General features: G+C 44.3%; 2 protein-coding genes across 2 annotated transcripts; one reads left to right on the forward strand and one right to left on the reverse strand.

Moving 5' to 3' along the window:
• Nucleotides 1-4,683: 4,683 nt before the first annotated feature.
• LOC144894206 (casein kinase II subunit alpha-like) lies at nucleotides 4,684-19,744 on the reverse strand (the record flags this gene model as incomplete). The annotated part of the gene is made up of 3 exons (XM_078786305.1): nucleotides 4,684-7,246; nucleotides 9,688-9,765; nucleotides 19,564-19,744. Coding segments are annotated over 3 exons (366 nt in total), but the record flags the coding sequence as incomplete, so codon positions are not given.
• A 1,374-nt stretch (nucleotides 19,745-21,118) lies between these two features.
• On the forward strand, nucleotides 21,119-25,935 carry LOC144894334 (cilia- and flagella-associated protein 300-like). The gene is made up of 4 exons (XM_078787019.1): nucleotides 21,119-22,013; nucleotides 22,557-22,729; nucleotides 23,150-23,216; nucleotides 25,340-25,935. The coding sequence occupies exons 2-4, from the start codon at nucleotides 22,557-22,559 to the stop codon at nucleotides 25,466-25,468; spliced, it is 369 nt and encodes a 122-aa protein (XP_078643145.1). The 5' UTR covers nucleotides 21,119-22,013; the 3' UTR covers nucleotides 25,469-25,935.
• Nucleotides 25,936-27,151: the final 1,216 nt, after the last annotated feature.

Below are 27,151 nucleotides of genomic sequence, written 5' to 3' on the forward strand. Positions count from 1 at the left end.
GGGTCTCACTATAAGCCATGATCATTCTTGGGCAAACCACATTTTAAAATTGGTGTTCAAAGCCAGCTGCTGACTGGGCATCCTCCATCATACAAAGTCCTCCCTTGGTACACCTGAACTCCGATCCACCTACAAGGCCTTCATCCACAGTTTGATGGAGTACTGCTCTACCATCTGGGCTGGCTACCCTGCCTCGCACCTTGCTCAGCTTAATACAGTGGAATCCAAGGCTCTTAGGATCATTGGAATCTCTCACGCTGAAGCAGTCCATCACTTAGCCATTGCAGACAACTCTGGTGTTCTCTCTGTCTTTTGGGTCTTGCACCCTCTGCTATTGCCGTGCTTTGTCCTCCCCAGGTTTCTACAGGGCTCACACGGTCCACCATCAACCCCCTTCTGGTGAACCTACCAAAATCCAGGATTACTGCTCACCTCCACTTGTTTGTTCGTCTTTTTCCCCACCTGTGGAATCAACTTCCACATCCCTCTTCAATCTCATTCTTCCCTTCACCTCTTCAAGACAGATGTTCACCACCATGTCAGACTGTCCCCAATCCTAAAGCATGATCTTCTCGAAACTCAATAACCCCACCCAGTTCACCTCTCCTACCAATTTTCCCTCCTTGGAGTTGACTTCTGTATCCATTTTGTCCACCCCTTGCATGCGTGTTTTGCGTCCTGTTTATGTCAGTACAATCCCGATCCGTTCACTGTACTGTACTAGCTCTTCCATGAGCCTCGACTTTGTAGGCAAAAAAAAACCCCATTACAAAACCCACATTACAGAACGAGTACAATCGATTATCAGCATCAAACAGCGCAGACCATGAATACAAATCCCATCAAGCGACAAACATTATCACGCAGAGCCAAGCCGTGCACCCTGGTCGACAGTATCACTGGAGGAGCTGGAATTGCTCAATGAGAAGCCTGGTGATGGCTTAACGGTTAAGGTGGCTGGCTTGAGATCTTAGAGTCCTGAGTTAAATCCCGTCGTGCCATTGAAATAACAAGGTGGGTTCATTCAGCCTGTCATCCTTCTGAGATTGGTAAAATGAGTACCAGCTTACTGGTAAAAGGGGGAAAATTGCATCAGCGGCACAGCCGCACCTCCAGAAATAATGGATCCAAGCAAGTAGCCACAGGCTGCATACGAACCACCACACAATGAGCATCGCTGGGAGACAGGACAGACCAATGGGGAGACAGCCCTCCAGTTGGTTCGAACTACATGGAACAAGAATCCAAGGACCAAAATAACACTTGCCAGTGCAGTTTGATGCTGGTCGGTCCCTAAACTCAGCCTCTCGCCGGAACAATACAAGGCAGGAGAATCCAAGAGCTCAGGACTTTTTGCCCACGACTGGGGAAAGTGAAGTCAAGGATGAACCTGTGAGGCTGAATCTCCGAGAACGAACGGGTTGGTGACGTGGTGCAGTGGAGAACTGACGGGCTGTGGCGTTTCCCAGGATACACTGGCCAAACACATTCACTTTCTGTCTGTGGCGTTCATTACATCTAATTTGTTCACTTTGAACGCACAAGTACTCAACCATACGCCATCATTCCTTTATGGGAATGGTTTACTGACTCGCATATCACAATTTCTTCTAACACCTTAAAGCAGCTCTCCCTACAATGCGCACCACATCCTATATCCTTCTCTTCTTCCTCACCCTCCCCTTATTCACGTTGGGCCCAACCACCATTGGGACCTGCCAATACACCATCTTCCTCTCTCACTATCATTCTTAACTGCTTTTCCCCAGAATGATGAGGCGCCTGCCGTGTGTAGAATCATGAGACATTGACTGGCCAAGAGGGCTTACAAGTTAGGGGTAAGAGCTTTCTCGTGTGACACTGCTTGCTTGTAAGGTAGTGCCTTTGCCAATTCCTTGATAAACTGCTCGATCGGCTCTCCATTGATGAGACCATAATTTGTACGAGTAAAAGAGAGTTCTGCCCGACGTTTCGTTGTGGTCCGAGATTAGCAAGCATCCTATTTACAGTATCGCTCAGCCGTTTTGATTGACAGCAGTGGGGCATTGAGAGCATAGTACCCCATCTGGGGGGTTTAATTCGCCAGAAAGGTAAAACTGAGTTAGACGATGGACCCTGCCTGAATTAATCCTCTTAGTCTGCGCTTGTGGTTGCTTAGCAACACTTCGCGCCAGGAGTTATCTGCGGCCCGTCGGCTCCAGAAGTCATCAGCCAGGAGGTGGGTCCAAGAAGTCCTATCGCAACCCCCACCAAACCCATAACATAATGTATGTATGCTCTATGTCTCTGTTCTATGTCAGAATGTATGTATGCTCTAGGTCTCGCATATACCCATTGATTGCACAGCTGGTCTAACGCCACAACCACAATTGTAATTTTTTTTTTGTATACAGAATCGAGGCTCGTGTAAGAGCCAACACATTAAACATGAAAACATGCACAGACACATAAAACATACAAGGAAGGGAGCAGGAGACAAGAGGGGGAGAGAGAGAGGGGAGCACACAAGCACAACAGTAGAGAACAGGGACGTCGGTAGATATGTGGAAGGGAGAGGGCTGGGGGGGAGGGGAGAGGTACACGGTATAAAGAAAATGACCACCACTATGAATTACAGGAAAGAAGTTGGAGATTGAAAGAGGGGGATTTGGGGTGTTTTAACAGGGGTAGATCAAGGTTTTGGGTGGGGAAAGATAATAGATGGTCGTGAACAGCTGTTTTAAAGATCTGGAGGGAGGAGTGGGATTGAAGAGTGTGGGAGTTTGGTCCAGAGGTGGGAGAAAAGATGAATGAAGGTGAGCAGAGAGTCTTGATTTTGGCAGTTTCACCAGAAGAGAATTGCTGGCAGATCTTGTGCGTCCTGCAGGAATATTTGGGGGACAGAGCAGGGGGAGCTAGGCCAGAGAGGAGTCGGTAGAAGATAGAAATACCACCAACCTGCCTGCGGTGAGCGAGTGAAAGGCCCTCAGATTCAGCTTCATCGTGGGAGATTACAGTGATTCGGAAAGCTTTGGTTTCTACAGTGTGATGCCGAGCTAGGTGTGAGGCAGGAGCACCAGCCCAGAGGGGAGAGCAGTACTCCATCAAGCTGCGGATGAAAGCTTTGTACGTGGTGAGGCACTCAGAGGTGCCAAGGAAGGACTTCGCACGACGGAGGATGCCCAGACGGCGACTGGCTTTGGAGGCCAGCTTGGAAATGTGGTTTTCCCAGGAAAGATCATGGCAGATAGTGAGTCCCAAAAGCTTGAGTGACAGAACTTCTTTAAGGATGGTTGAGAAAGTAGATGGGAGGGTTTTCCAGACGGTCTTTTCCGAGAGACACTGTGAGAGTGTGAGATTTGTCAGGATTGAAAGACATGTTCCACTTGTTTGACCAGTCTATGATTTTGTCGAGGTCTGCAGAGAGTGAAGAGGCTGCTGCCTGCCGAACTGAGGGGTGAGATATGGAGCGGCAAAGAGTCGAGTCATCAGCAAAGAGATAGAGAGGATTTTCCAGAGCATCAGAGATCATTGATGAAGAACAGAAATAGCACTGGTCCCAGAACACTGCCTTGAGGATCTCCAGCCCGGACAGGAAGGGGAGTAATTTGAGAATAAAATAAAAATAAACCAATCAGAATTATTACCAAATCGGAATAAACCAAAAGCCGATTTACGTCGAGTCTATTTGCGTCATTTTGATTGAATGCCGTTAACACATTATGGGGCAATAGTCAATTTAAGTCATGCGAGTCCAAAATAACATCGTTCAAAAATTAAGTACAGTATTGTTGTGCTTCTTGCGAAAAATTTCAATACAGTGGTGTGCGGTCTGCCAGTGCAACAGCAATGGCGCCCGCTGGTGGAGAACAGACAACATGGCAAGTGTTCAGTGGATGCAGTCGCTTTACCTCCCAGTCTCACATGTTTCACCCTGTGGTGAAGTGTACCACGTATGTCCATGATGTACTCGACCCTCGTTAGTGGGGCTTTGGCCATTATTAGTAACATGTAAAAGGGGTTTGAGATAACCCCCCCCCCCCCCCCCCCCCCGTTAGTGTGGCAGGGTAAGTGAAGGTTAAGTTAAGTTGGTGTGACCAAATTTCTTTTCCTGGCAACGCATCCCTCTCCTCATAGCACAATGCACTGTATATGGGAATAATCATATTCGAATAACGTCACAATTTTTAGGAACACATGCACAACGTAAATCGGCTACTTTCTCGATATAACCACGACATATATATGCACAAGCATTATGCATATTGTTACTTCATGTGGGCACAACACAGGTTATTTTTTTATTTTTCGGGAATAGCCGAGGCAGCGGGGCGGGGTACCCCACGGGGCGGGGTACTCTGCCAGTTACAGGAACTCTTCACCACATCTCATCCACAGGTATTTCTTGCATTTCCGCGAGTCGAATTTGCATTCAGAAACAATTATGGTCAACCGCTTTGAAATTTCTCCCACCACCCCATCCCCTGCAATTTCCCATATTTTTCTCCTTTCGAAAGAAATGGTGACACCGACGGTGCCGATACCACTCCGTCCCCTCGATAACCGCATGGAAGTAACAATAATACCAGTGGTAAATGCACAAAGATGAACTACAGTTTTTGCAGTTGTAAAATTAAGAGCTGCGACGAAGATGTCAGTTTGTCTTTGTTCCAAATAAAGCAATTACTGGGACAACAAACAATGCAGTATTTCAAGTAACACTTGTATTACAACCTTTTTGTCCAAATCCAAAGCAAGGTATGCTGCAAGGACCTCAAATTCGAGATAATTACGGTTTTTAAATATTTCATGTACTCATTCTGTATCAAAATGCATGGTCGTGGTGGTTTAAGCTTGGCTTCCAAACTGCTTGGAGTAGCATGGGCAACAGTTTCACAAAAATGAACAGCTTCGGATCCTCAATTCAAACCACACACACAAACACACATATATCTTAGACTTAGAGCCCTCCCGCTAAACATATCCCTGGACTATCGTGTATATGCATTGTGCACATACAGCTGTGAAGACTCCAGACATATTTTTGTCCCTAAACAAAAACACTGAGAAAAATTTTAAAAAAACAATAGAGCAAAGCTTTTTACACGCAATTATCAATGTGTAAAAGTGGTTGCAAATGACCATGCCAGCCTCAAGCAAAATGTCTAGACATGAGCTGTCTGCTGCCAATTTCGTAACAAAAATAACCCTCCATCCTGATCTCCACAAGTCTAGACAATATTCTTCTATAGAAAACTACAAAACCTTGGTCACCAAAGTTCACCTCTGCTCATTTTGAGGTTACCTTAACCTTAAACCCACCCCCGAACCATCATTATTTGTTCGACAAGACATTCATCATTATGAGCTGATCGCAAGACCAGCTGCCAAAAAAAATTCCAAGCCATTTACCCATTTCTTCCACACACAAAAATAAAAAATGTCCACAATCCATCCGGACTGGTTGCAGTAGTAACAAAACAGCACATGACGCAGAGCCTTGCCGGGGTATATAGATTACAGTAGATCTGAGCACCAGTGCAGACTCACGGATAGCAGTTACTACAGCGTTTCATATTCCATTGGGAAAGTGCGACGTCAACAAATCACGCAGTAAATTCCCACATCCATAAATTGTGAAAAATACATTGGAAATGGTTCGTATGTAGAAAAGTTAACCGGTCTCATCATTTTTATTCATTTGCATGACTACGAGCAGGATAACTGGCACGGTGATGCAGGCAGACAGACAGACACACACACACACACACACACACACACACACACCCTTTTATGAGCAGTGGAGATGAGAAAAGTATGGCCCTCAACACACAGACAGAGACACAGACAGACAGAGACACACACAGAGACAGAGACAGACACACACACACACACACACACACACACACACACACACACACACACACACACACACACACACACACACACACACACACACACACACACACACACACCTCTTCCCATCCCTTTGGAAACACGTGAGCAGGTGTACAACGCAAACAGGTGAACGCAGTCACCATTGTGCAGCCAATGAAGCAGTTCCTCATTCCCCTTGGTAACCGTTCAAACTGCAAACTTCCTTCAGGGTCAAGTCTGAAAGATGAAAATCTCCAACAGCAAAAATCTTGCAATTTAAGAGCACAAACAAAAAATGAAACTGCCTTTTTTTTTTCTTCCCCGCCCCCCACCCGCCCCCCTTTTTATCAACACATCAAAGGTGAAACAACTTGTACGAGGATTTGTTTACACGATCAAATGCTAGCAGGTCACCACAAATGATACTCAAAATAGATGAATACGTTTAAACGTCCCAATGAACAGCAAGACAGGTAACTGGACACAATCTTGTTTATTGGGTCTCTCTGCCTTGCGTGCCCGCGTAATGCAGGGCAGCCAGGCAGGCAATACGCTCAGAGGGAGAAACAAAGAATAAGGGAAATTGCGGGAAAGGGGGGGCGGGGGGGGGGTGGTGTGAGCAATACGGTGAGCAGAAGGGGTCGTTCCCATCTGCCAACATCATAGGTATCCTGCTCCGTTTGCACCCTGGGCAACCTACAATAAACACTCGACTCGCTCTTTCCTTCCTGGATGCAGAACAACAAGCCTTGGCTCCGAATCTCGGGGAGAGGGACACAGTCTTTACAATGAACCCAGCCAAAGGTACGGCAAAGTGACTTGTACTGCCACAAGTTTTGTACAAATGTTTTACATAATGCTATAAAAAAGCAAGACCCATAAGAAATGAAAAATCCCAAACCTTCATACTGTAAACAGCAGCTGAGGAGGGTGGGGAAGGGGAGGGATATATCCTAAATTGAGGACTTGTGGGCTGGGACAGGAAGGTCACCATGTCAGAGAAATGGAGCTCAGGGCCGTTAGGCTGGGAAAAGCAATGCCTGGCTCGGGAAGGTCCATTTAGACAAAGGCAAAGTCGAGGTCGAAATGCTTGTACTGGGACAGACGGGGGGAGGTAAAAGTGTGCCTGGGATGGGAACACCACACTTGGCCATGTTTGTCATCGAACGCCAAGCTTGGGGAAGAGAAGGGACGGCTCGTCCAGGCCAGACCCCGTTGCCCAGTGCATGGCAGAGTGTGAGGCCAGCCAAGCATGCCTACCCCGGGGAGGAGAACCGTTTTTCTCAGGGCTGGGAGCCGGCAGCAGCTGCCACGGGGGCAGCTACAGGTGTCCCGGGTGGTGGGAGCATGGGCTGAGATGATGTCAGACTGCCACGTGGCGAGTTCATCCCTGCCACAACGGTAAAAAGAAAGCAATTAGATTGCAGACCTTCACCAGGACTTGTTTTTATGGGGTGTTTGTATGGTATATATTGTGTTCGTGCAGTGTGCAGACGATGCATTTAGATGGTTGTTTATGTTGGTGTGACGGACAGACCGTTTCGGTTTTTTTGTATACATTCACTTTCCCAAAGTATGTATTTTATAGACGTATAAAATAGACTTGTATTTTATAGATACACGTATTTTATTGATGTAGGACGTATTGCTGTAGTACGTGCTTTATAAACGTGATCGGTTGAAAAAAAGATTACGTGCAATACTGGCTGAGCCACCACCAGGTGGAGCTTGTGGCCGACTTTAGCACATTATGTGTCGACAAGGCAAACCCAAATACAAATACAATACTTCCCCCTCCTCTGGTGAGGGTAAATATGTTCTCCATTTGCTCCATTTGCTCCATTTGCTCCATTTGCCAATTTGTGATACAAGTAATACTACAACCCTCCCACACCCTTCTCATTAAAGAATCAGCAATAATTGGTGGGCGTTTTTAAAGGTCGGCGATGGAGGCCATCTCTAAAATTTGGCTTCAATCGAATAAATTTATCCCCAAAAAAAAAAAAAAAAAAAAAAAAAAAAACCCCTCGATTTTAAAAAATTTTCAATCAACCCCGACAACATTGTATGCACATCGTTGACCAAAATGTATTAAATTGTCCTTTGATGGCAAAGTCAAATTTTAGGCTCAGTACGCACGACAATATAGCAAAGTCTCCGTAATCTCCCAAAATACGGGCAAAGATGGAAGATGATCAAGAGCAACAGAATGTAGGTTATATAGAGGGGTGTGCTTTACATTAAAGGAAATACAATCACAGAAATGCATTATGGAAACGACATAGTATTCATAGAATACTTACCCCACGCAGTCAACTTGGTGTGAGCCAACTCTGGTTTTTTAAAGGGTTTTTTCATTTGAACCAATATGGCTGTCAGACCACGAGACCAATGACATCATAAATTCACATTCTCTAATATAATTGTTGTATAGCTAACGCTCAATCAATTTCAAACTGATCAGATAAAGTGTTGTACTTGTCGAATTATGATGTCATATAAGGCACCAATGACGTCATCATTACCAACACTTATTCCCCATGCAGAGTTCTCTACAATGAGTCACGTTTAAATTTTTCCCATGGAGCAGTTCCGGAGACAGAGGTGCAACGGTTTTCGGTTTTTCCAAGATGGTGCCTGTACCACGTGCCAGATGAAGTCATAATTATCAGTAAAATATTCTACAGGAGGAGGTGCTCCTGTGGGTAAAGATTTTGTGCCAATTAGACCAAGAATTGCAGAGAAAAAAAGAATTCACTGATCGGATCAGGCGTTGTACTTGTCGAATTATGACGTCATAACTATGGTACCACGACATCATCGACAACATATCTTATTTCCCGTGGGGAGTGCTCGACAACTAACCGCGTTTCAATTTTTTCCATGGCGCGGTTTCGTTGAGGTGCAACGTTTTATGTTTTTTCAAAGATGGTGCCTGTACCACATGACCTATGACATCATAATCATTAAACAATTCTAAAGGAAGAGGCGCTCGCTCCTATGGTAAAAATTTCGACCAAGCAACAGTTGTAGAGAATTTTTTTTCATACTGATCGGATCAAGCGTTGTACTTGTCAAATTACGATATCATAAAGAAGGCACTGATGCCATAATCATCAACACTTATTCTCCATGGGGAGTACTTGACAATGCACCAAGCTTAAATTTTTTCCATGGAGCGGGTTCGGAGATAGAGGTGCAACGTTTTTCCAAGATGGCCATGTCCATACCACATGACCTATGACATCATAATTACGACAAATTGTACAGGCGGACGCCCTCCGATGGTGAAATTTTTGTGTCAATCGGACCAACGGTGCCCGAGAAAATGCATTTTTTAAATGCAGACATGCACATACGACATGCGTAGGGACACACCCAATCGCTGAACCCCGCTTTTCGCTTCGCAAGCGCAGGGTAATAAAGTACGGCATTTCAGATCATGAGTTTTTGGCCCTACGCGATTGGGTCATTAATGAGGTTCAGGATAAGCAGAAAAAAGAGGGACCAAAAAATAGTTATAAGTTACGTACACAATGTCAGACGTCACAACACACAAAGACCCTCCCATGCCGAAAAACCAAGACACATATTAATCACTTTTTCCATCTGTAATCGGCACTCAAATGATGAATCATGAATCACTCAATTTTGAAAAATATATTGCACGAGAAACAGCCATCGTGACAAAATGGACAAATTGGCGCCACAGCACGACTTTGATCATGTGGGTCAGGTGTGCTTCAATCGGTGATATTATGGAATCCATCTTTAGATATCATGTATACCAATTGATCAATGTTGAGTCACATGGTTGGTGTTGGTAGTAACCTGGGACTGTGCTGGGAGATGAATTGGAGAAAAGACTGCTCATGGAACCTTTCCTGCCATGCTCCTTCACCACAGGATCTGAGGTAGACGGCCATAATCAGCAACCATCACAGTGTGTGCACACTATTCAAGCTCAACCACCATAAACCTGTACTCGGAGAGAAAACTGCAAGCAAAATACACTAACAGGGCAAAAGTTATGGAACAGTATTTTATAGACAATGCAAAACAAGCCTTGGTGTGCGGCCATTTAATGTCTTGTAGGACCTCGTCATGCCCCAATCACAACTTAAACATCTATTTGCTACCAGTGTTTGTAACACTTAAGAGTGCCGGTCACGAGGAGGGATACCTGACAGCATGCTCTGTCCAAACAATAGCACACTATACATTATTCCATTAATCCAAAATGTAACTTGTGTGATGTGCATGAGTAATGCGGACTGGAACACCGACCACTCCCTTTGACGTTTCATTGCCTCTTGGACAATCCAAGCATCAAATTGATCAAAACAATACTCTACCTTCACTTTGATGTACAGAAATTTTTTTTAAATTAAGAATGTTCTAATAATTTCTGTCTAAAAACTTAACTCTGATCAATTATCAGTGAATCAACATTTCAAACAATACTGACATTTCATCATCAAACTGGGACATTTTGAAAAACGTGGTTCTGGTTGCTGCAAAATCGTGTTGGTGTGAATAAATGGCGAAATCATGACCGGTTTGATGAAAAAGATTCGGAAATTCAAAACTTGTTAGAAAAACGCCTTTGTAAAAAAAAAAAACAACAAAAAAAAAAAAAAAACTTGTTTTGAACAAAACACGGTGCATCAAATAACTTACGCGTGCAACAAGAACAGCAACACATAATTTGCGTGTGGCACCAAAAAAAACAAAATCTTCGGCACGACACTCATTGTGCAAAAACAATCTGTGGCAGCAAAACAAAGCAATATTGAAATCCAACAACTAGCTGATTCTGGCAATTGCCACAAATTTGTCTGAGCAATAAAAAATATTGTTGGTCCAATTTTAAAAAAATCAAGCTCTTCTCGCCTCGCTCAAAATAATGACGTTTTAACAGACGAGTCTCAAATGTTTTATCACTGGCATGAGCATTTCTCCAATCTTATCAAAGCTAATGATAATTTCTCAATTAGCGTTTTGGATTCAATCTCTCAACGTCCTGTTCGAGAAAGTCTCGACACTGCCCCATTAATCTCTGAAATTAATGGTGCAATCAAGCAAATGAAAAACAAGAGCTATGGCCCCGATTCTATCCCAATGGGATGTTGGAAAATTGCCCACTTCCACACCTTTCTGTTTCATCATTTCTCTGCTTTTTGGGTTCATGAGTTTTTAACCAAGGGATTTCAAGAATGCAAATGTTATAAGGATTTTTAAAAAGGTGACCAGTCAAATCCATGCAACTACTGTATTGTGGAATTCATCTTCTATCGGCCACTGCAAAAAAGATTTTGCCAAAATTATGCAAAGTAGTCTTGTTTCTTTCAGGGAAAGAATTTTAAGGGAGTCGCAGTATGATTTTTGCAAGAATCGTTCGACTATTGATGCGATTTTCTCTCAATGTCAAATTCAGGAAATATATTGAGAGCAAAATCTTCCTCTCTTTGCTGCTTTTATTCATTTTACCAAGGCTTTTGATAGTCTATATCAATGTTTATGGTGGGAAATTTTGGGTCGACTTGGTTGTCCAGGCAATCTAATTTCGCCGATTCGTAGTCTGCATGATGATATGAATAGTCACATCAAAATGAGCAATAAGCTGTCAGCCCCATTCGCGATTGAGATGAGTGTGAGGCGGGGCTTGTTCACATCGCTCGCAGCGCCAACATTGTTCACATTTCTCCTTGTGGCTTTTTTGAACACTTCCTTGGGAAGGATGTTCCGAGTGGAATTGCATTCATGTGCGAATTGATGGTGGTATTTACCTCCACCACCGAGAGTGGATGGAGGTTATTTTTACGTATTACCTCCCCAAACCCTGGTTACGGTGCACCTCAGAGTCTCGAGAAGGAACGCGGCAGAAATATTTGTTATTTTTAGTGTTCTAATAAACCATGGTAAAACCACACCAATACAATTGTAGAACAAACAGGTAATTGTATTAAGAACCCTCACATACACAATACACAACAACATGCATTTTAAAGGCCATTTTCCCTGCTAGAGCGGGGGTTAGCCTTGCGGTCCCCATGACAATCTTCTCCATTTTGCCCTATTTTCTGCATCTCTCCTTGTTAACCACCTTGCCCGCATTTCTTCTTCCACCATCTTTAGCCAAGTCTTTCTCGGTCTTCCCCATCTTCTACTTCCTTCTACATTCATTTCCATCACTCTTCTCAACCAGTCACTTTCATCCTTCCTCAACACATGACCAAACCATCTCAACCTGTTCCTCTTCACAGCATCAATCACAGGCTCTATTCCCATCATCTTTCGCAATTCATCATTTGTCTTCCTCTCTCTCAACGATACTCCGCACATCCGTCGAACCATTCACATTTCCACCCTTTCCAACCTTCGTTGGTTGGTTCCAACCAACCTAACCCTAACCCTAATGCACTAAGTGGCTCTACGTTCATTACCCATGTCTCGCTTCCATAAATCATAACACTTCTCACACATGCAGCATACACCTTTCCCTTCAGCTTCAACTTATGTCCTCACATACACAATAATAACATTATTAAAGAAAGTACAATGAAAATGTCACTTGCATCAAGTGAACAACACATATGATGGTACCATCATTCCCCAATGCTCTCAAAGCAATAAACTCACGACACGCCAAACGTGAGTGGAATGTAACATTCCCCAAAGTCCGTGCACAGATCCCCACGCTGGTTGAAGCCGTGCAGAACAACGAGAACGAGGAGTTACGAGGTGAGAGGTCAATATGGGAATTGAGCCGATGGGTAAACAAATGGCAATCAACACGATGAGGTTGATATGGAAATCCCAACGACAAAACAAGATGCACTAAGTGGACAGTCTCTTCGAGGACAAAATGGCGCATCAGCCTGTAATGGAGGCGCTCGGTTTTTCTCCAACAATAACTCACGCTTGGTAATTAAACCGGAGACGCAGATTTAATTGCAATCGCAATATAGGACGATGTCGTGGGCAATCCCTTTCATGGGAAGCCTCAACTCATTCGCGACCATCGCAGCCTCGAAAAAGTCAGCTCGCAGCCTCGATGCGATTCACGGCTGCATCTCTCTCATGGCCGTCTCTTCCTCCTCCCTTCTCTTCCGCTTTGTTTTCCGTGCCTTCCTTTTTCCTTCACAAACACTTCTTTTCACGTTTTACTAAAGTCGTCTCCATTTCACACAACAATCTTAACAACAATATTACCTGAAACTAAAAATCCTTCAAGTATATAAGAGCAACAAAGGTGGAAGTGACGGATCCGTAACAGTTGTGCTTTCACTCGTCTGTCTTTGAACTGGGATATCTCAAAGTTGTGTATTGATTCGGCTGAAATTTGGTGGAGAAGTTAGGTATGTGACAAGGAAGAATTTATTAAATTTTGGTGAAGATTCAAATCCTGTTCCTATAATTTTTAAGTGATTCTTCACCATTGAGTGATCTTGCTAAAATCGATATATAGCACGATATCTCAAAAAGCTATGGGTGGATTCAGACCAAACTTTGGCTAAGCAATCAATCCATCGAAAACAAATTTTACATCAACCAATAGTTCCTTAAAAATTTCAAAATTCCCACTCCTTTGCCATTGATGGCGCTGCGTTGAATTTGGTGAACAACCTTGTCTATCTTGGTAGCAATATTTAAAATACCCTCAGCAATGATCGTGAAATTAGTTATCGCATCTCGGCCGCAAGCTTCAGCAAACTGCGGAATCATGTGTGGCACTCCGCTGGCATTAATTTGCATACAAACTTAGCTGTGTATTGTGCCATAGGTTTATCTACTCTTATCTAAAGACGTGAAACTTTCCCCCTGTATGCCAACCACATTAAATGGATCAATGCAGCAACATCACTTGCGTTAAAATTCTTAAAATAAATTGGTCTGACTTTGTATCTTAGAGATGTTGGGTGCATTTCGAACTTCAAACCCATGTTCGTGCATCTGGCCTTAGCAAAGCTGCGTTACGACAACCGACTGCCAAAAATCAATTTTCTATTCTGAAATTGCTGCTGGCCATCGTAATAGTGGTGATGAATATCTACGCTACAAAGACCATCTCAAATGACTTTGAAAAAGATGTGAAGTTAGCATTTCCACATGGGAGCAATCCTGTCGCTGCGGTAACAATTGGAAAGAGTTGTGTGAAAATGGCATTGCGAAAATGATCGACAAGCAAAATTATATTCACGATTAACAGTCTTAATATTGTCATGTCCATGGCCAATGAACACCGGCCTCAGACGGATAGCCGATCGGTTAACTCCAAGGCAGCAGTTCAACACTTGGCGGAATCTTTTTTGGCACACACTGGACAGGAAGGAACTGAGGTCTCGCCTGTACGAGCACACAGGGTCTAATCTGAAACGGACAGAACAAAGAAACGCGACACAAGAATAAAATGCACAATAAATGAATTTAATGAAAATAAATGCGGTACGATAAAAATGAAATGCGAGGTAAAAACTATAACTCCTACGGTGAGGATCCTCCATCAGACACATTTACACAAAAATGGAATGATAAAAGAAAACAACTGCCCGTCCATGGTACACTGAATCTTGTGGTGAGGCAGTTGCCCTGAAACAACTTGCCTTTGCCTCTTGGAAGGCTAATCCAACTGAAGGCAATCTCAGTTCCTTCCACCAAGCTCGGAACAAGTGTGTGTCTACCCTAAGGAGTGACAGGAAGCACTATCTCTCCTCACTCAAGAATGAACTCTCAAACCTGTCTCCTTCCTCCAAATCCTGGTGGCGTCTGGTCAAATCCGTTTCTGGTGTTTGTTCCCCCTCCATCCCCTCCCTTACCTCAAATGACCACACAGTTGACATCGCACGTGACAAAGCCGAATGCCTCAACTCTGTGTTTGCCTCAAAATCCTTAGTCCCAAACCCTTCTCTCTCTGTTCCCACCTTTCCCAGTCGAACCCAACTGCTCCTGAACACTGTGTCCTTCTCTCCTGACAAGGTGGAGGAGTTTTTGTCAAACCTCGACTCTGATTCTGCAACTGGACCAGACGGCATCAGCCCACGGGTCCTAAAATCCTGCTCTGCCGCTCTATCTCACCCTCTCTCTGTTCTTTTCACCCTATCTTTTGCTCAAGGTCATCTGCCAGCATCCTGGAAATCAGCTAACATTACCGCTTTACACAAAAAAGGTGCAAAAACAGATCCTTGCAACTACAGACCAATCAGCCTGCTCCCAATTATCAGCAAAGTCATGGAATCCATCATTGCTTCGGATATGAAATCTTTCCTCTTCTCCAATGGCTTGATCTCTGATCATCAATTTGGTTTCAGACCAGGTCACTCTACTCTGGACATGCTGCTTCTGCTGTCTCAACAATGGATGGAGGTCCTCAATGCCAAACAGGAAATCAGAGCCGTCTCCCTTGACATATCACGTGCCTTCGATACGGTCTGGCACCCAGCTCTGCTCACCAAACTCTCCTCCTATGGTATCCATGGAAATCTCCATGCATGGCTTGCGGACTTCCTCTCTGGTCATAGTCAACGTGTGGCCCTGAATGGATTTCTCTCATCTCCCCTTCCTGTTCAGGCTGGAGTTCCCCAAGGCAGTGTGCTGGGCCCTGTGCTTTTTCTGGTCTTTATCAATGATCTCTCCGACTCTCTGGAAAATCCTCTCTATCTCTTTGCTGATGACTCCATTCTCTGCCGCTCCATTCCTCTTCCCTCAGATCGGCAGTCTGGAGCCTCCTCACTCTCTGAAGACCTGGACAAAATCACAGACTGGTCAAACAAGTGGAACATCTATCTATAATTCCAGCAATCTCTGTGTGTATGTTTGTATGTTTGTATGTTTGTATGTTTGTATGTTTGTATGTATGTTTGTCTGTGACCGCTGTTTCTCGACAACTACCGGTCCGATATACTTGAAACTTGCCAGGTATATTGCTGGGGACCCGAGGATGTGCCTTTTCAAGGTTTGAAATTAATCGGACAAGCAGTTACCGAGCTATGTCCAAAAAACGATTCAACCAATCAGAGAGCAGCGAGCTATCACGTGTGCCGAACGTGGCGAACAGACTCTGCCTCGGACGGCACATTTGAGAGCGTATTCATTTATTTCACGTTTGCAAACTATGTTGGCGCTATGTTGGCGTTAAACTATGTTTTAAAACTAATAAAAACTAATTTGCGATTCATCGTAACTGCGATATACGACCTTCCGGAGCTCCCGTGAGAGCGTGCGCCATTACGGATAGTAATTCAATTAAAAACATAAAAACATTGTCCCAATTCAGTCAGAGCGAAGGGCGTTGTTTAAAGCGAAGAGCGTTTTATTTTTCCCCTTAAATTCAGTCGCCGGACGGTGAAAGCTTTTTTTGGGGGGCAGCTACGTACGGCCAATCACAGGACACGTTGTTGTGTCGACGTGCCGTGTTGTTTTCCCTCGCGGTTTGGAATGTTTTTCCTTTTCATTTCTTTTCTCTTCCTTACGGAAGTACGGGCATTTCCTTAAATTTGCGATTCTTTCGCTTTCCTGCGCGTTTGGGCACGCTATGGCGATTTCTTTACCAAACTCCGAAGCCGTTCGCTTTGGACCAAACCATTTCATGTAAATAGAGGGGGGGGGGGATTGTCACCGTACTCGCAAGCCGTTCGCTTTGGACCAAACCATTTCATGTAAATAGAGGGGGGGGGGATATAATTTTAGATATAGATATCGTACGGGCATGCCCTAGTGTCTTTCAATCCTGACAAATCTCACTCTCTTACTATGTCTCTCCGAAAAGATCGACTGGACAACCCTCCCATCTACTTTCTCAACAATCCTCTCCAAGAAGTTCTGTCGCTCAAGCTTTTGGGTCTCACTATCTGCCATGATCTTTCTTGGGAAAACCACATTTCCAAGCTGGCCTCCAAAGCCAGTCGCCGACTGGGCATCCTCCATCGTGCGAAGTCCTTCCTCGGCACACCTGAGCTCCTCACCACATACAAGGCTTTCATCCGCAGCTCAATGGAATACTGTTCTCCCCTAAGGGCTGGTGCTCCTGCCTCACACCTGGCTCGGCCTCACGCTGTTGAATCCAAAGCTTTCAAAATCCTTGGAATCTCCCGCGATGAAGCTATCTCTGAGGGCCTTTCACTCGCTCACCGCAGGCAGGTAGGTGGTCTTTCTGTCTTCTACCGACTCCTCTCCGGCCTTGCTCCCCCAGCTCTCTCTGTGCTCTGTCCCCCAAATATTCCTACAGGTCGCACAAGATCTGCCAGCAACCCTCTGATGGTTAAACTGCCGAAATCTCGGCTCTCTGCTCACCTTCACTCTTTCATTCCTCTTTTCTCCCGCCTCTGGAACAAACTCCCACACTCCCTTCAATACCACTCCTCCCTCCAGGTCTTTAAAACAGCTGTTCACCACCATCTCTTATCTTCCCCCATCCAAAACCTTGATCTTTTCTACCCCCACTAATTCACCCCAGATCCACCTTGTTTGAAATTCCAACTTCTTTCCTGGAAGTCCTGGCAGTGTCCATATGTTTATACCTCTCCCACCCCCCCCCCCCCCCTTCACATGCCTCCCCCCAAAGCCCTCTCCCTCCCACAGATCTCTCGATGTCTCCATGTCTCTCGGTCCCTGCTCTCAAATGTTGTGTTTGTGTCCTTCCCCCTCTCTCCCCATCTTGTCTACCGCTCCCGATGTTATTTGTTTTATGTGTCTGTTTGTCTTTCTGTGTGATTAATGTTCGCTCTTTCACGAGCCTCGATCTTGTATACAAAAAAAAAAAAAAAAAAAACTTCGTTCGTCGGCCGGTACTCAGCTCCGGCCTCAAAAAGGGCTGTGGGATGCCTGGTGGCCGTGGAACGGGTCCCACAGTTCGGCCAATGGCCCGATCGTCGGCGGGAGTAAGATGGCGCCGAATCGCTCTTCCATCAAGTCCCACTCCGTTTTAACCGCCACAAGCCCCACGAAGCGTCGCTTTCAGGCTCCTCTTCGACGGCTGCGACAATCTCTTCCTTGATAGTGCCAACAGTTCACAAAGGCTCCAAAATCACTCCACAGCGTGCCCGGGCACGAAAACGCAGCCGTTCCCTCACGCGACGAATAACTAAGAGAGCGAGCAAGGGGAGATGTCGTCTTCTTCTCTCTCAAACATTCGACCTCTGAAATCACCCCTGACCAATCGCCGAGCTTCGTCAACACCACTCCATGTCCCCTGGACCAATCTCGACTCTCGGGGTGTGGTCTCTCGTTACGAGTTGTCGGGGCAGAGTGTAGTCTCTATTGGCAATGTCGGTTGTTGTGGTTTAAGGGACCAAGTGAATGTAAAACCGGAAGGGAAAATCACAGGAAGCAATTACACACGGGAATTAATCTTAAGCCCTGTCTTGTTAACACAAAAACCACGCCCCTTATGGCGACATGCAAACACTTAACCTGACAGGTTCCCTACTTATTACATCTGGGTTCTTCTTCACGTCCAAGGTCCAAGCTAAAACCTATACATTCCTATCTCCATTATGGTATTTCTTCCCTACCCCCACAAATGTAACAATATGAATCGCCCTTTTAACCCAAATCAATGATCGGTGACTTATTCTGTTTAACCCCTTCTACTATTTGGAATTATTTTTTGTAACTCAATGATTTCACGAATTGGCCTTATCCTGTCATAGGACAGCTAATGATGATAATCTTTGCGCCATGAGAGCTACTCAATCGTGATTTGGTTCACTTTTTTCAATCCTGCAGGGGCACAATGCATGTCTCGATTGAGCTACCTGCAAAATAATAAATGAAATGGAAAAATTGTTTTTACAAGTTTGAGGTGGGATTGACGATATTATTTTATTTTATTCAGTCTATCATTCAGTTTTATCAAGCCTGTAACTGGCATCCCAGAATCCCGCAGATCCTCCATCACACTTCAACAATGTGCTCCAAGGCGTGGCATTCCACCAATCCCATTTCAACATTTTTAGGCCCAGAATACACCCTATTTTTGCACCGTGTCTGTGTCCTTTTCTCTTGCGTGGTATTCCAAATCGCACTGATGCTTGCCTTGCACCCCGATATCTCATTATTAAAGGTTTTATGTCATGACAGAGTTTAGTATCTTGCCCAAAAATGTCGGCATTCTCTTCCCTGAAGGGAATTCTCAATGGTTTGTTAAGTTAGTTTGGCCTGTAGTCTTCACTTCATAACATTCCCCATGGTGAATTTGAGGATTACACGGGTCTTCATTACCATGATGGGGGTTCTACTCTAACAGCAAATAAACATTCCTCAATGAACTCCATACATTTTATTCGTCTTGGACATGGCGTGATGAAAGAAAGCAACAAAATCCATTCCAAGGCCATGTACAGAAGGTATCTGTTCAAATCAGACCAAACATCTGGGCAATTCTCAGCTGGAAAGCAGCGACTTGTCATTTCACCATTGGTAGTATAGTGCGGTAGAAGATACTATAGAAAAAGAGGGTTTTTAAATTGAGTTTCATATTCATTCATTTGAAGCGCATTGCATTTTACCTTTGCAAACTCGCACAAAACCTCAAATATATTTTATAAACATACGGGTTTGCCTTTTTGAAAAGATCAGGAGCTTATTGCTGTGTAACCACCTTTAGTGGTATTTAAGAGGAGGCTGTGTGGACGTCGTATTTAAGAAAAAGTGATTTGTACATTGCTGCATCTACAGACAATGGATGTTTGAGCTGTGTTGTCTTACAGAAGTATGCATGTTCCATGGCCTCACGGGGAGGGAGTCTGGTCTGGTGATCATAACGCAACAGCTTGTCCAGAAAGTCCAATGCCTCCGGGCTCACCAAATGTTGATTCTCACTGTGTACAAAGCGCTCCCAGCGCTTCCGTGAATGCCTGCGATGAAACACATGTACCTTATCACCACATAATAAACAAAATCACAACTTTGGACTCTCCCAGATTCCAGAAAAAAGGGGAAAAAACACGAGTCAAAAAATAAATAAATAAATAAACTTTCATCTGATATGCAAGTCAACTGAAGTATCAACAGCAACAACAAACCAATGACAAATGCAACAGATTTGCGCAATAATATGAAAAGCATTTCTAGCTGAACCAAGTGAGGATACAGAAACATTATTGCACGAGGACAAGCAAAACAAATTCAAGCCAAAGAGAAACGCTTCCTGAAAAAAAAAAGATAATAGATAAAAAGGCATGAACCACCTTTAGAGGCCATTTTTCCCCGCAGAGCAGGGGTTGGCCTTTTTGGGGCACCCTGGTCCCCTTTTTGAAGCAATGTTTTATGGCCGGATGCCCTTCCTGCCGCCAACCCTGTTAGTCCCCTCTTGCGACACACAGGGAATTACCAGTGACCTGGTACTCAATTTGCCGACCTCGGAAGGATGACAGGCTGAGTCAACCCCCCTGGTGTTAATTCAGCGATAAACCGGGATTCAAACCCAGGATCCTAGGATCCCAAGCCAGCACCCTAACCGCTAAGCTAACACCAGGCTAAGCCAATAGATAAAAAGGCATGACACCTTGAAAAAGCATTTAAATATTTTTCGGTTGTTTCACTAGTGGTTTCACTAGTAGATGTCCACTAGTAGATGGGAAGGTTGTCCAGTCGGTCTTTTCAGAGAGACGTCGTAAGAGTGTGAGATTTGTCAGGATTGAAAGACATGTTCCACTTGTTTGCCCAGTCTGTGATTTTGTCCAGGTCTGCAGAGAGTGAGGAGGCTGCAGACTGCCGATCTGAGGGATGAGGAATGGAGTGGCAGAGAGTGGAGCCATCAGCAAAGAGATAGAGAGAATTTTCAAGAGAGGCAGAGAGATCATTGATGAAGACCAGAAAAAGCACAGGGCCCAGAACACTGCCTTGGGGAACTCCAGCCTGAACAGGAAGAGGAGATGAGAGAAACCCATTCAGGGCCACACGTTGACTACGACTAGAGAGGACGTCCGCCAGCCATGCGTGGAGATTTCCATGGATACCAAAGGAGGAGAGTTTGGTGAGCAGAGCGGGGTGCCAGACCGTATCGAAGGCACGTGATATGTCGAGGGAGACAGCTCTAATTTCCTGTTTGGCATTGAGGACCTCCATCCATTGTTGAGACAGCAGAAGCAGCATGTCCAGAGTAGAGTGACCTGGTCTGAAACCAAATTGATGATCAGAGATCAAGCTAATGGAGAAGAGGAAAGATTTCATATCCGAAGCAATGATGGATTCCTTGACTTTGCTGATAATTGGGAGAAGGCTGATTGGTCTGTAGTTGCTAGGATCTGTTTTTGCACCTTTTTGTGTAAAGCGGTGATGTTGGTTGATTTCCAAGCAGATGACAGTTGACCTCCTTGATGCAATTAGATGAGAAAGTAAGCAAAAATGGAAAATTCAAGATGGCCGCCATAGCTCAAAATTGCTACTAACAGGGGTCGCACTTAACTTAATTTTGTAGACTTAGAAGATGCAGTAGTTTTAGATGCTGCTTAATTTGTATTACTCAAATGAAGTTGAGTTCAGATTCCCATGTCCCACAGCAGGTAGGCTCATGAATGATTTGGCTGTCTTGACTGAGGGTCTTGGTGCTACATGGGCACAGTAGTGTTGATTTGGATCTGGTCGTGATTGAGTACCTTGGTTAGGTAGGATGAGTAAGAGTTTATGAAGGTACAATTGGAGTACTTGAGCTTTTTTTTCAAATTGGACTTTTGATTTTGGTAATGGTACCAAAACAAAATGGCTGACTCCTTTCAAAAGGTACCACTTGATACTTAACATTCACAAGCAAGCGCTAGTAGACAAGGCAACTGCCTTAATGTCCATCTGAAGGACGCCGGCCGTACTCACTGTTGCAGCACCAGGGAGACGCTTTATCGTGATGCTGGGAAACGAACCCAGATGACAGCTCAAAGCCACGTGCCCGAACTGAGCTATCCTGGTTAAATGAATGCTTGCTCCCTGAAGTAAAGAGACTAAAGTAGAAAAATGTACAGCAGATGTGAGAGAAATTTTTGTTTTTGTTAGGGTGTAAAGTGCAGCAGGCCATTGCTGAAGAGCTGTACTGCACCCAGGTGACCCTCAATTTCTTTGACCGCCTGGCTGCTGTTGGTGTCACCCGTGACAATGGCCGACTGGTCAAACGGCTTGATGAACCTTGTGGGGATTTTCTGATTTCAGACAGACTACGAGAGGTGATGCAACATGAGCGGCCATCGATTTATATATTATATATATAGATATACATATACAAAAATTGCATATATTAAAATATTATATCTTCTCCCCCCACACCCCCCCTTCCCTCCTTTCATTTCCTCTCCCATATATAATCCTTCCCTTCCTTATCCTTGCTTCCATCTTTTTCAAAATACCTTTCATTTTCACCCCACTTCTCCCACATTACTGTCCCGACCCTTCACTTATTTTAACTTCAAAAAAGAAAATTCAAAAATGGTTCACTCGCCTTGTTAGATTTGTCCTTTTTGTCCAACTTTTCCCAATGAGGAACCTCTTCAAAGTCTTAACCATTTTTATTCTCCTTCCCTGTCTCAAGACTCCACACTATCCACAAAATCACAACTCAGTCATTTCAGTCCTTCACTTATCCATGAGCATCAAACAATGCATGAAAATCTTTCAAAAGATGAAGATAAAATTAGGATCTGCAATTGTGTGTTGGTGATGCTGAATATTATTACGATGACGCTGACGATTATGACGTTTTCTTCCTGCAGATGCTTTTGATGCCCGATTCTGAGCTCGCGGAAACCTACAGTGAAAGGGAGAAGAAAGAGTTCCTCTACGTGCTTTTCCGCCACCTGTGCCTTGGTGGTGTTGTGTGTCAATTTGAAGATGTCATTGATCCTTACTTTGATATTACCAAGGATATTTACAAAGAACTCATTGGGTCAGCACTTTCAAATATTATACATAAGCTCCCATACAGAACTCATGCTTACGTCTTTTCCCCAGATGTAGTCAAGGTTACAAATGAGAAATTTCAGAAAGCTTATTTTTTACTGATAGTAAAAAGAACATGTGCTGTAATTTGTTTTAATTTGAGAAACAATGATCTTACACGGGCAGCTGAGTATGGAAGTGAAATGAAAATGGACGGTATGGGAGTTCTGGTCATCATTAATCTGGTTTGTCAAAAGTTGCTCTGAGTATCACCGTGGGTGATGTTGTGATGGATCACAATTGTAGTCAGCATGGTGTCGAGGAGGGTGAGGAGGCTTGAAGTGACAAGTTGTCACCTGTATTATTTGGGGATTTTCAGATAATTGCAGAATGGAGAAAATATTTCACTGTATTTTATTCCTTACAGTGTTGTGAAGGATTCAGATACCAAGTCAATACGGATTACATCTGCTGTATATCGAATTACTGCTTACGTAAGTATCGAATGAAAGCAACACATTCTTGATAAGCACTATAATCACGAAAAGGATGTCCTTAGAACTACGGTATACAAAACCTAACAAATCTATAATAATAATAATAAACATACACAACATGACCAAAAGTATGCGGACACCTCTTATAATTAGTGGATTCGGCTGTTTCAGCCACACCTATTCCTGACAGGTATATATGATCAAGCACACAGCCATGCAATCTCCATAGACAAACAATGTCAGTTGAATGGGCCGGACTGACGATCTCAGTGACTTTCAACGTGGCACCGTCATTGGATGCCACCTTTCCAACAAGTCAGTTTGTAAAATTTCTGCCCTGTCAAATGTTAAGTGCTGTTATTGTGAAGTGGAAACGTCTAGGAGCAACAACAGCTCAGCTGCGAAGTGATGGGCCACACAAGATCACAGAAAGGGACCGCCGAGTGCTGAAGCGTGGAGCGCGTTGAAATTGTCTGCCTTCAGTTGCAACACTCACTACCGAGTTCCAAACTGCCTCTGGAAGCACCGCCAGCACAAAAACTGTTCGTCGGCAGCTTCATGAAATGGGTTTCCATGGCCGAGCAGCCGCACACAAGCCTAAGATCACCATGGGCAATGCAAGCGTCGGCTGGAGTGGTGTAAAGCTCACTGCCATTGGACTCTGGAGCAGTGGAAACGCGTTCTCTGGAGTGATGAATCACAATTCACCATCTGGCAGTCTAACGGATGAATCTGGGTTTGTCGGATGTCAGGAGAACGCAACTGCCTGAATGCATAGTGCCAACTGTAAAGTTTGTTAGAGGAGGAATAATGGGCTGGGGCTGTTTTTCGTGGTTCCGGCTTGGCCACTTAGTTCCAGTGAAGGGAAATCTTCACGCTGCAGGATACAATGACGTTCTAGACAATTGTGTGCTTCCAACTTTGTGGCAACAGTTTGGGGAAGGCTCTTTCCTGTTTCAGCATGACAATGCCCCCTTGCACAAAGCGAGGTCCATACAGAAATGGTTTGTTGAGATCGGTGTGGAAGAACTTGATTGGCCTGCACAGAGCCCTGACCACAACCCCATCAAACACCTTTGGGATGAATTGGAATGCCGACAGCGAGCCGGGCCTAATCGCCCAACATCAGTGCCCGACCTCACTAATGCTCTTGTGGCAGAATGGAAGCAAATCCCAACAGCAATGTTCCAACAACTAGTGGAAAGCCTTCCCAGAAGAGTGGAGGCTGTTATAGCAGCAAAGAGGGGAGGGCGAGGGGGGCGGGGGGGGACCAACTCCATATTAATGCCCATGATTTTGAAATGAGATGTTCGATGTTCGGGTGTCCACATACTTTTGGTCATGTAGTGTACGTGCAATACCCCTGGGTGCTCAGCTGGTAGAATAAACAGTATACTGCACTGACTAAAGGTATTTTAAATCAATTTCAATGGTTGCTAGAAGGCAGGGCAGCAGGTAGAATCATACTAACATAATCATAAGACTTTAAACAAACAAACAAAAGATACCTATGTTTGTGGGGCAGGTTCACCTGTCCTCCACCTTCCCCCCCTCCCCCATTATCTACCTTAGATCCCGATTTTTAAAAAATTCTTTTAACAAACTTTGGTGCATCATGGGTAATGAAGGTTGTGGTCGAGTTTCATCGAAAAGGAAAGGAAATACCTATTTTGGGGGGGCAACCCCCTCCCCCATACACCCCCAAAGGGGAGGACTTTTCTTTTTAACGTCGTGAGCAAACTTTAGTCAAAACATAATAATTTTATTTGTGCCAAGTTTGGTCACAATCCCATCAGCGGTTTCGGAGAAGATGTTGCAAGTGTTTACGGACTGGACGGACGGACGAGGCGCCATCGCATAAGCTCATCTGAACTTAGTTCCAGGTGAGCTAAAAATTGAGACTCATTGTGGTGCAATTGCTGAAACCTCGTTGCATTTACTATTGCGGGTTCGATTCCCGTAGCTGCTCAGAACCCTGGTCCGCAGAGGAGATGGGCACCACTGGGTCTATTTCCCCTTTCGAAACACCATTATGGATTTCCAACAACTTTTATATGCTTATGACCTCCACTATCTCTAACACCGTTGTAATCATTCCATGTGATGAAATCTTTTTGCAGGACAAACATGGAAGTTGCTATCCATCTCCACGTGAGCATGAACAAAACTTTGCTTACCTCATACTTGATCCAAGCAAACATCAAGCAACTGTACTCTACCATTGTTACGGGACTAAAACCGGTTGGTAATATGTTACCTTGGGTTGGCGGTGAGAATATTTGAGTTAACGCTAACAATATTGCCAACAGATTGAAGTTACCGGGTGTTAAAGCCAAAACAAATGATAGAGTTGAAACTATCTACAAACCCGAGTTCTTCACCCGGTTAAAACCATTGAAGAAGTTCCACAATTGTTACATTTTCCCATTCCGAAGGGACAAAAGAGACTATTATAATTGGTCTGTATGTCAGATCTACTGTGATCTATATGACCTAGGGAGGCTCTGAATTATTAAATCTATAACTCTTCTTCTTTCTTGTTTCACTCCAAACTCGATTAAAATTTGCACTTGCTAAAAAACATTTTCTGCTACTTAATTGTATTTTTGTTTTATGTCAGAAAATATATATTTAATGATGAAATTTGGTTTGTTATACTGCACTTCACTTCTGTATCTTTGCTCGATTCATGTTCATTAAACTGTTTCCACTTCTGGCCATGATTCATATTATTCTCAGAAATGAAAATTTGAATGCTGTCCGAAAGCAGTGAACGTCTTCTGAGAAGATGAAAACACCTATGGTGGTGAGATGTGACAAATTGGCAGGGTGTGCTGATCAAGCTTACACACCGTCAATCCGATGTAGGCCGGCGCACGCAATGATGTCTCGCCCTTCATTCAGAGCACCAGGGTGACGGTTTATAGTTGGCTCGAGGTTCAAATCCATGCTGGACATTTGAGACGAGTGTGCATATCTCCAGGCTATGTCGATAGCCCTTGAAACAATTAATTACCTGTGACTTTACTTGTTTAAAACGTCTCAATCATGCTGCTCACACCCTTTGTAAATGGTGCTCACGCAGTTGTACACGACACATATTCTCACGTGGTTGCAACTTCAGTATGTTCATGATGATACTGTTCACCACAGTTTTTTTTTTTTTTTTTAAATACAAAATCGAGGCTCGTGTAAGAGCTAACATTAATCACCAAAAAAATTAATAACCGGACATATAAAACATACAATAAAGGGAGCGGGAGACAAGATGGGGAGAGAAAGGGAAGCACACAAGCACAAAAGTAGAGAACAGGGACATCGGGAGATCTGTGGGAGGGAGAGGACTTGGGGGGTGGGAGGCGTGGGAAGGGGGTGGGAAGAGTGGTGGGAGAGGTATAAAACACATGGACACAGCTAGGACTTCCAGGAAAGGAGTCGGAATTTCAGAAAAGTGGATCTGGAGTGAATTAACGGGGGTAGAAAAGATCAAGGTTTTGGATGGGGGAAGATAAGAGATGGTGGTGAACAGCTGTTTTAAAAATCTGGAGGGAGGAGAGGGATTGAAGAGAGTGAGGGAGTTTGTTCCAGAGGTGGGATAAAAGAGGAATGAAAGAGTGAAGGTGAGCAGAGAGCCTAGATTTTGGCAGTTTAACCATAAGACGGTTGCAGGCAGATCTTGTGCGACCTGCAGAAATATTTGGGGGATAGAGCCCTGAGAGAGCTCGGGGAGCAAGGCCGGAGAGGAGTCGGTAGAAGACAGAAAGACCACCAACCTGCCTGCGGTGAGTGAGTGAATGGCCCTCGGAGTTAACTTCATCGCGGGAGATTCCAATGATTCTGAATGCTTTGGTTTCAACAGCGTGAATTCGAGCTAGGTGTGAGGCAGGAGCACCGGCCCAGAGGGGAGAACACTTCCATTGAGCTGCGGATGA

The sequence above is a fragment of the Myxine glutinosa genome, chromosome 11, assembly GCF_964187855.1.
Source record: "Myxine glutinosa chromosome 11, kmMyxGlut1.1, whole genome shotgun sequence".
In the NCBI taxonomy this organism is placed as follows: Eukaryota; Metazoa; Chordata; class Myxini; order Myxiniformes; family Myxinidae; genus Myxine; species Myxine glutinosa.

Excerpts from the sequence above, each read along its gene's own strand:
- LOC144894334 (XM_078787019.1), top strand. The coding sequence starts at position 22,557 with ATGCTTTTGATGCCCGATTCTGAGCTCGCGGAAACCTACAGTGAAAGG. Across the intron at positions 22,730-23,149 it reads ATTTACAAAGAACTCATTGG|TGTTGTGAAGGATTCAGATA; the intron begins GTCAGCACTTTC and ends TATTCCTTACAG. Across the intron at positions 23,217-25,339 it reads TATATCGAATTACTGCTTAC|GACAAACATGGAAGTTGCTA; the intron begins GTAAGTATCGAA and ends ATCTTTTTGCAG.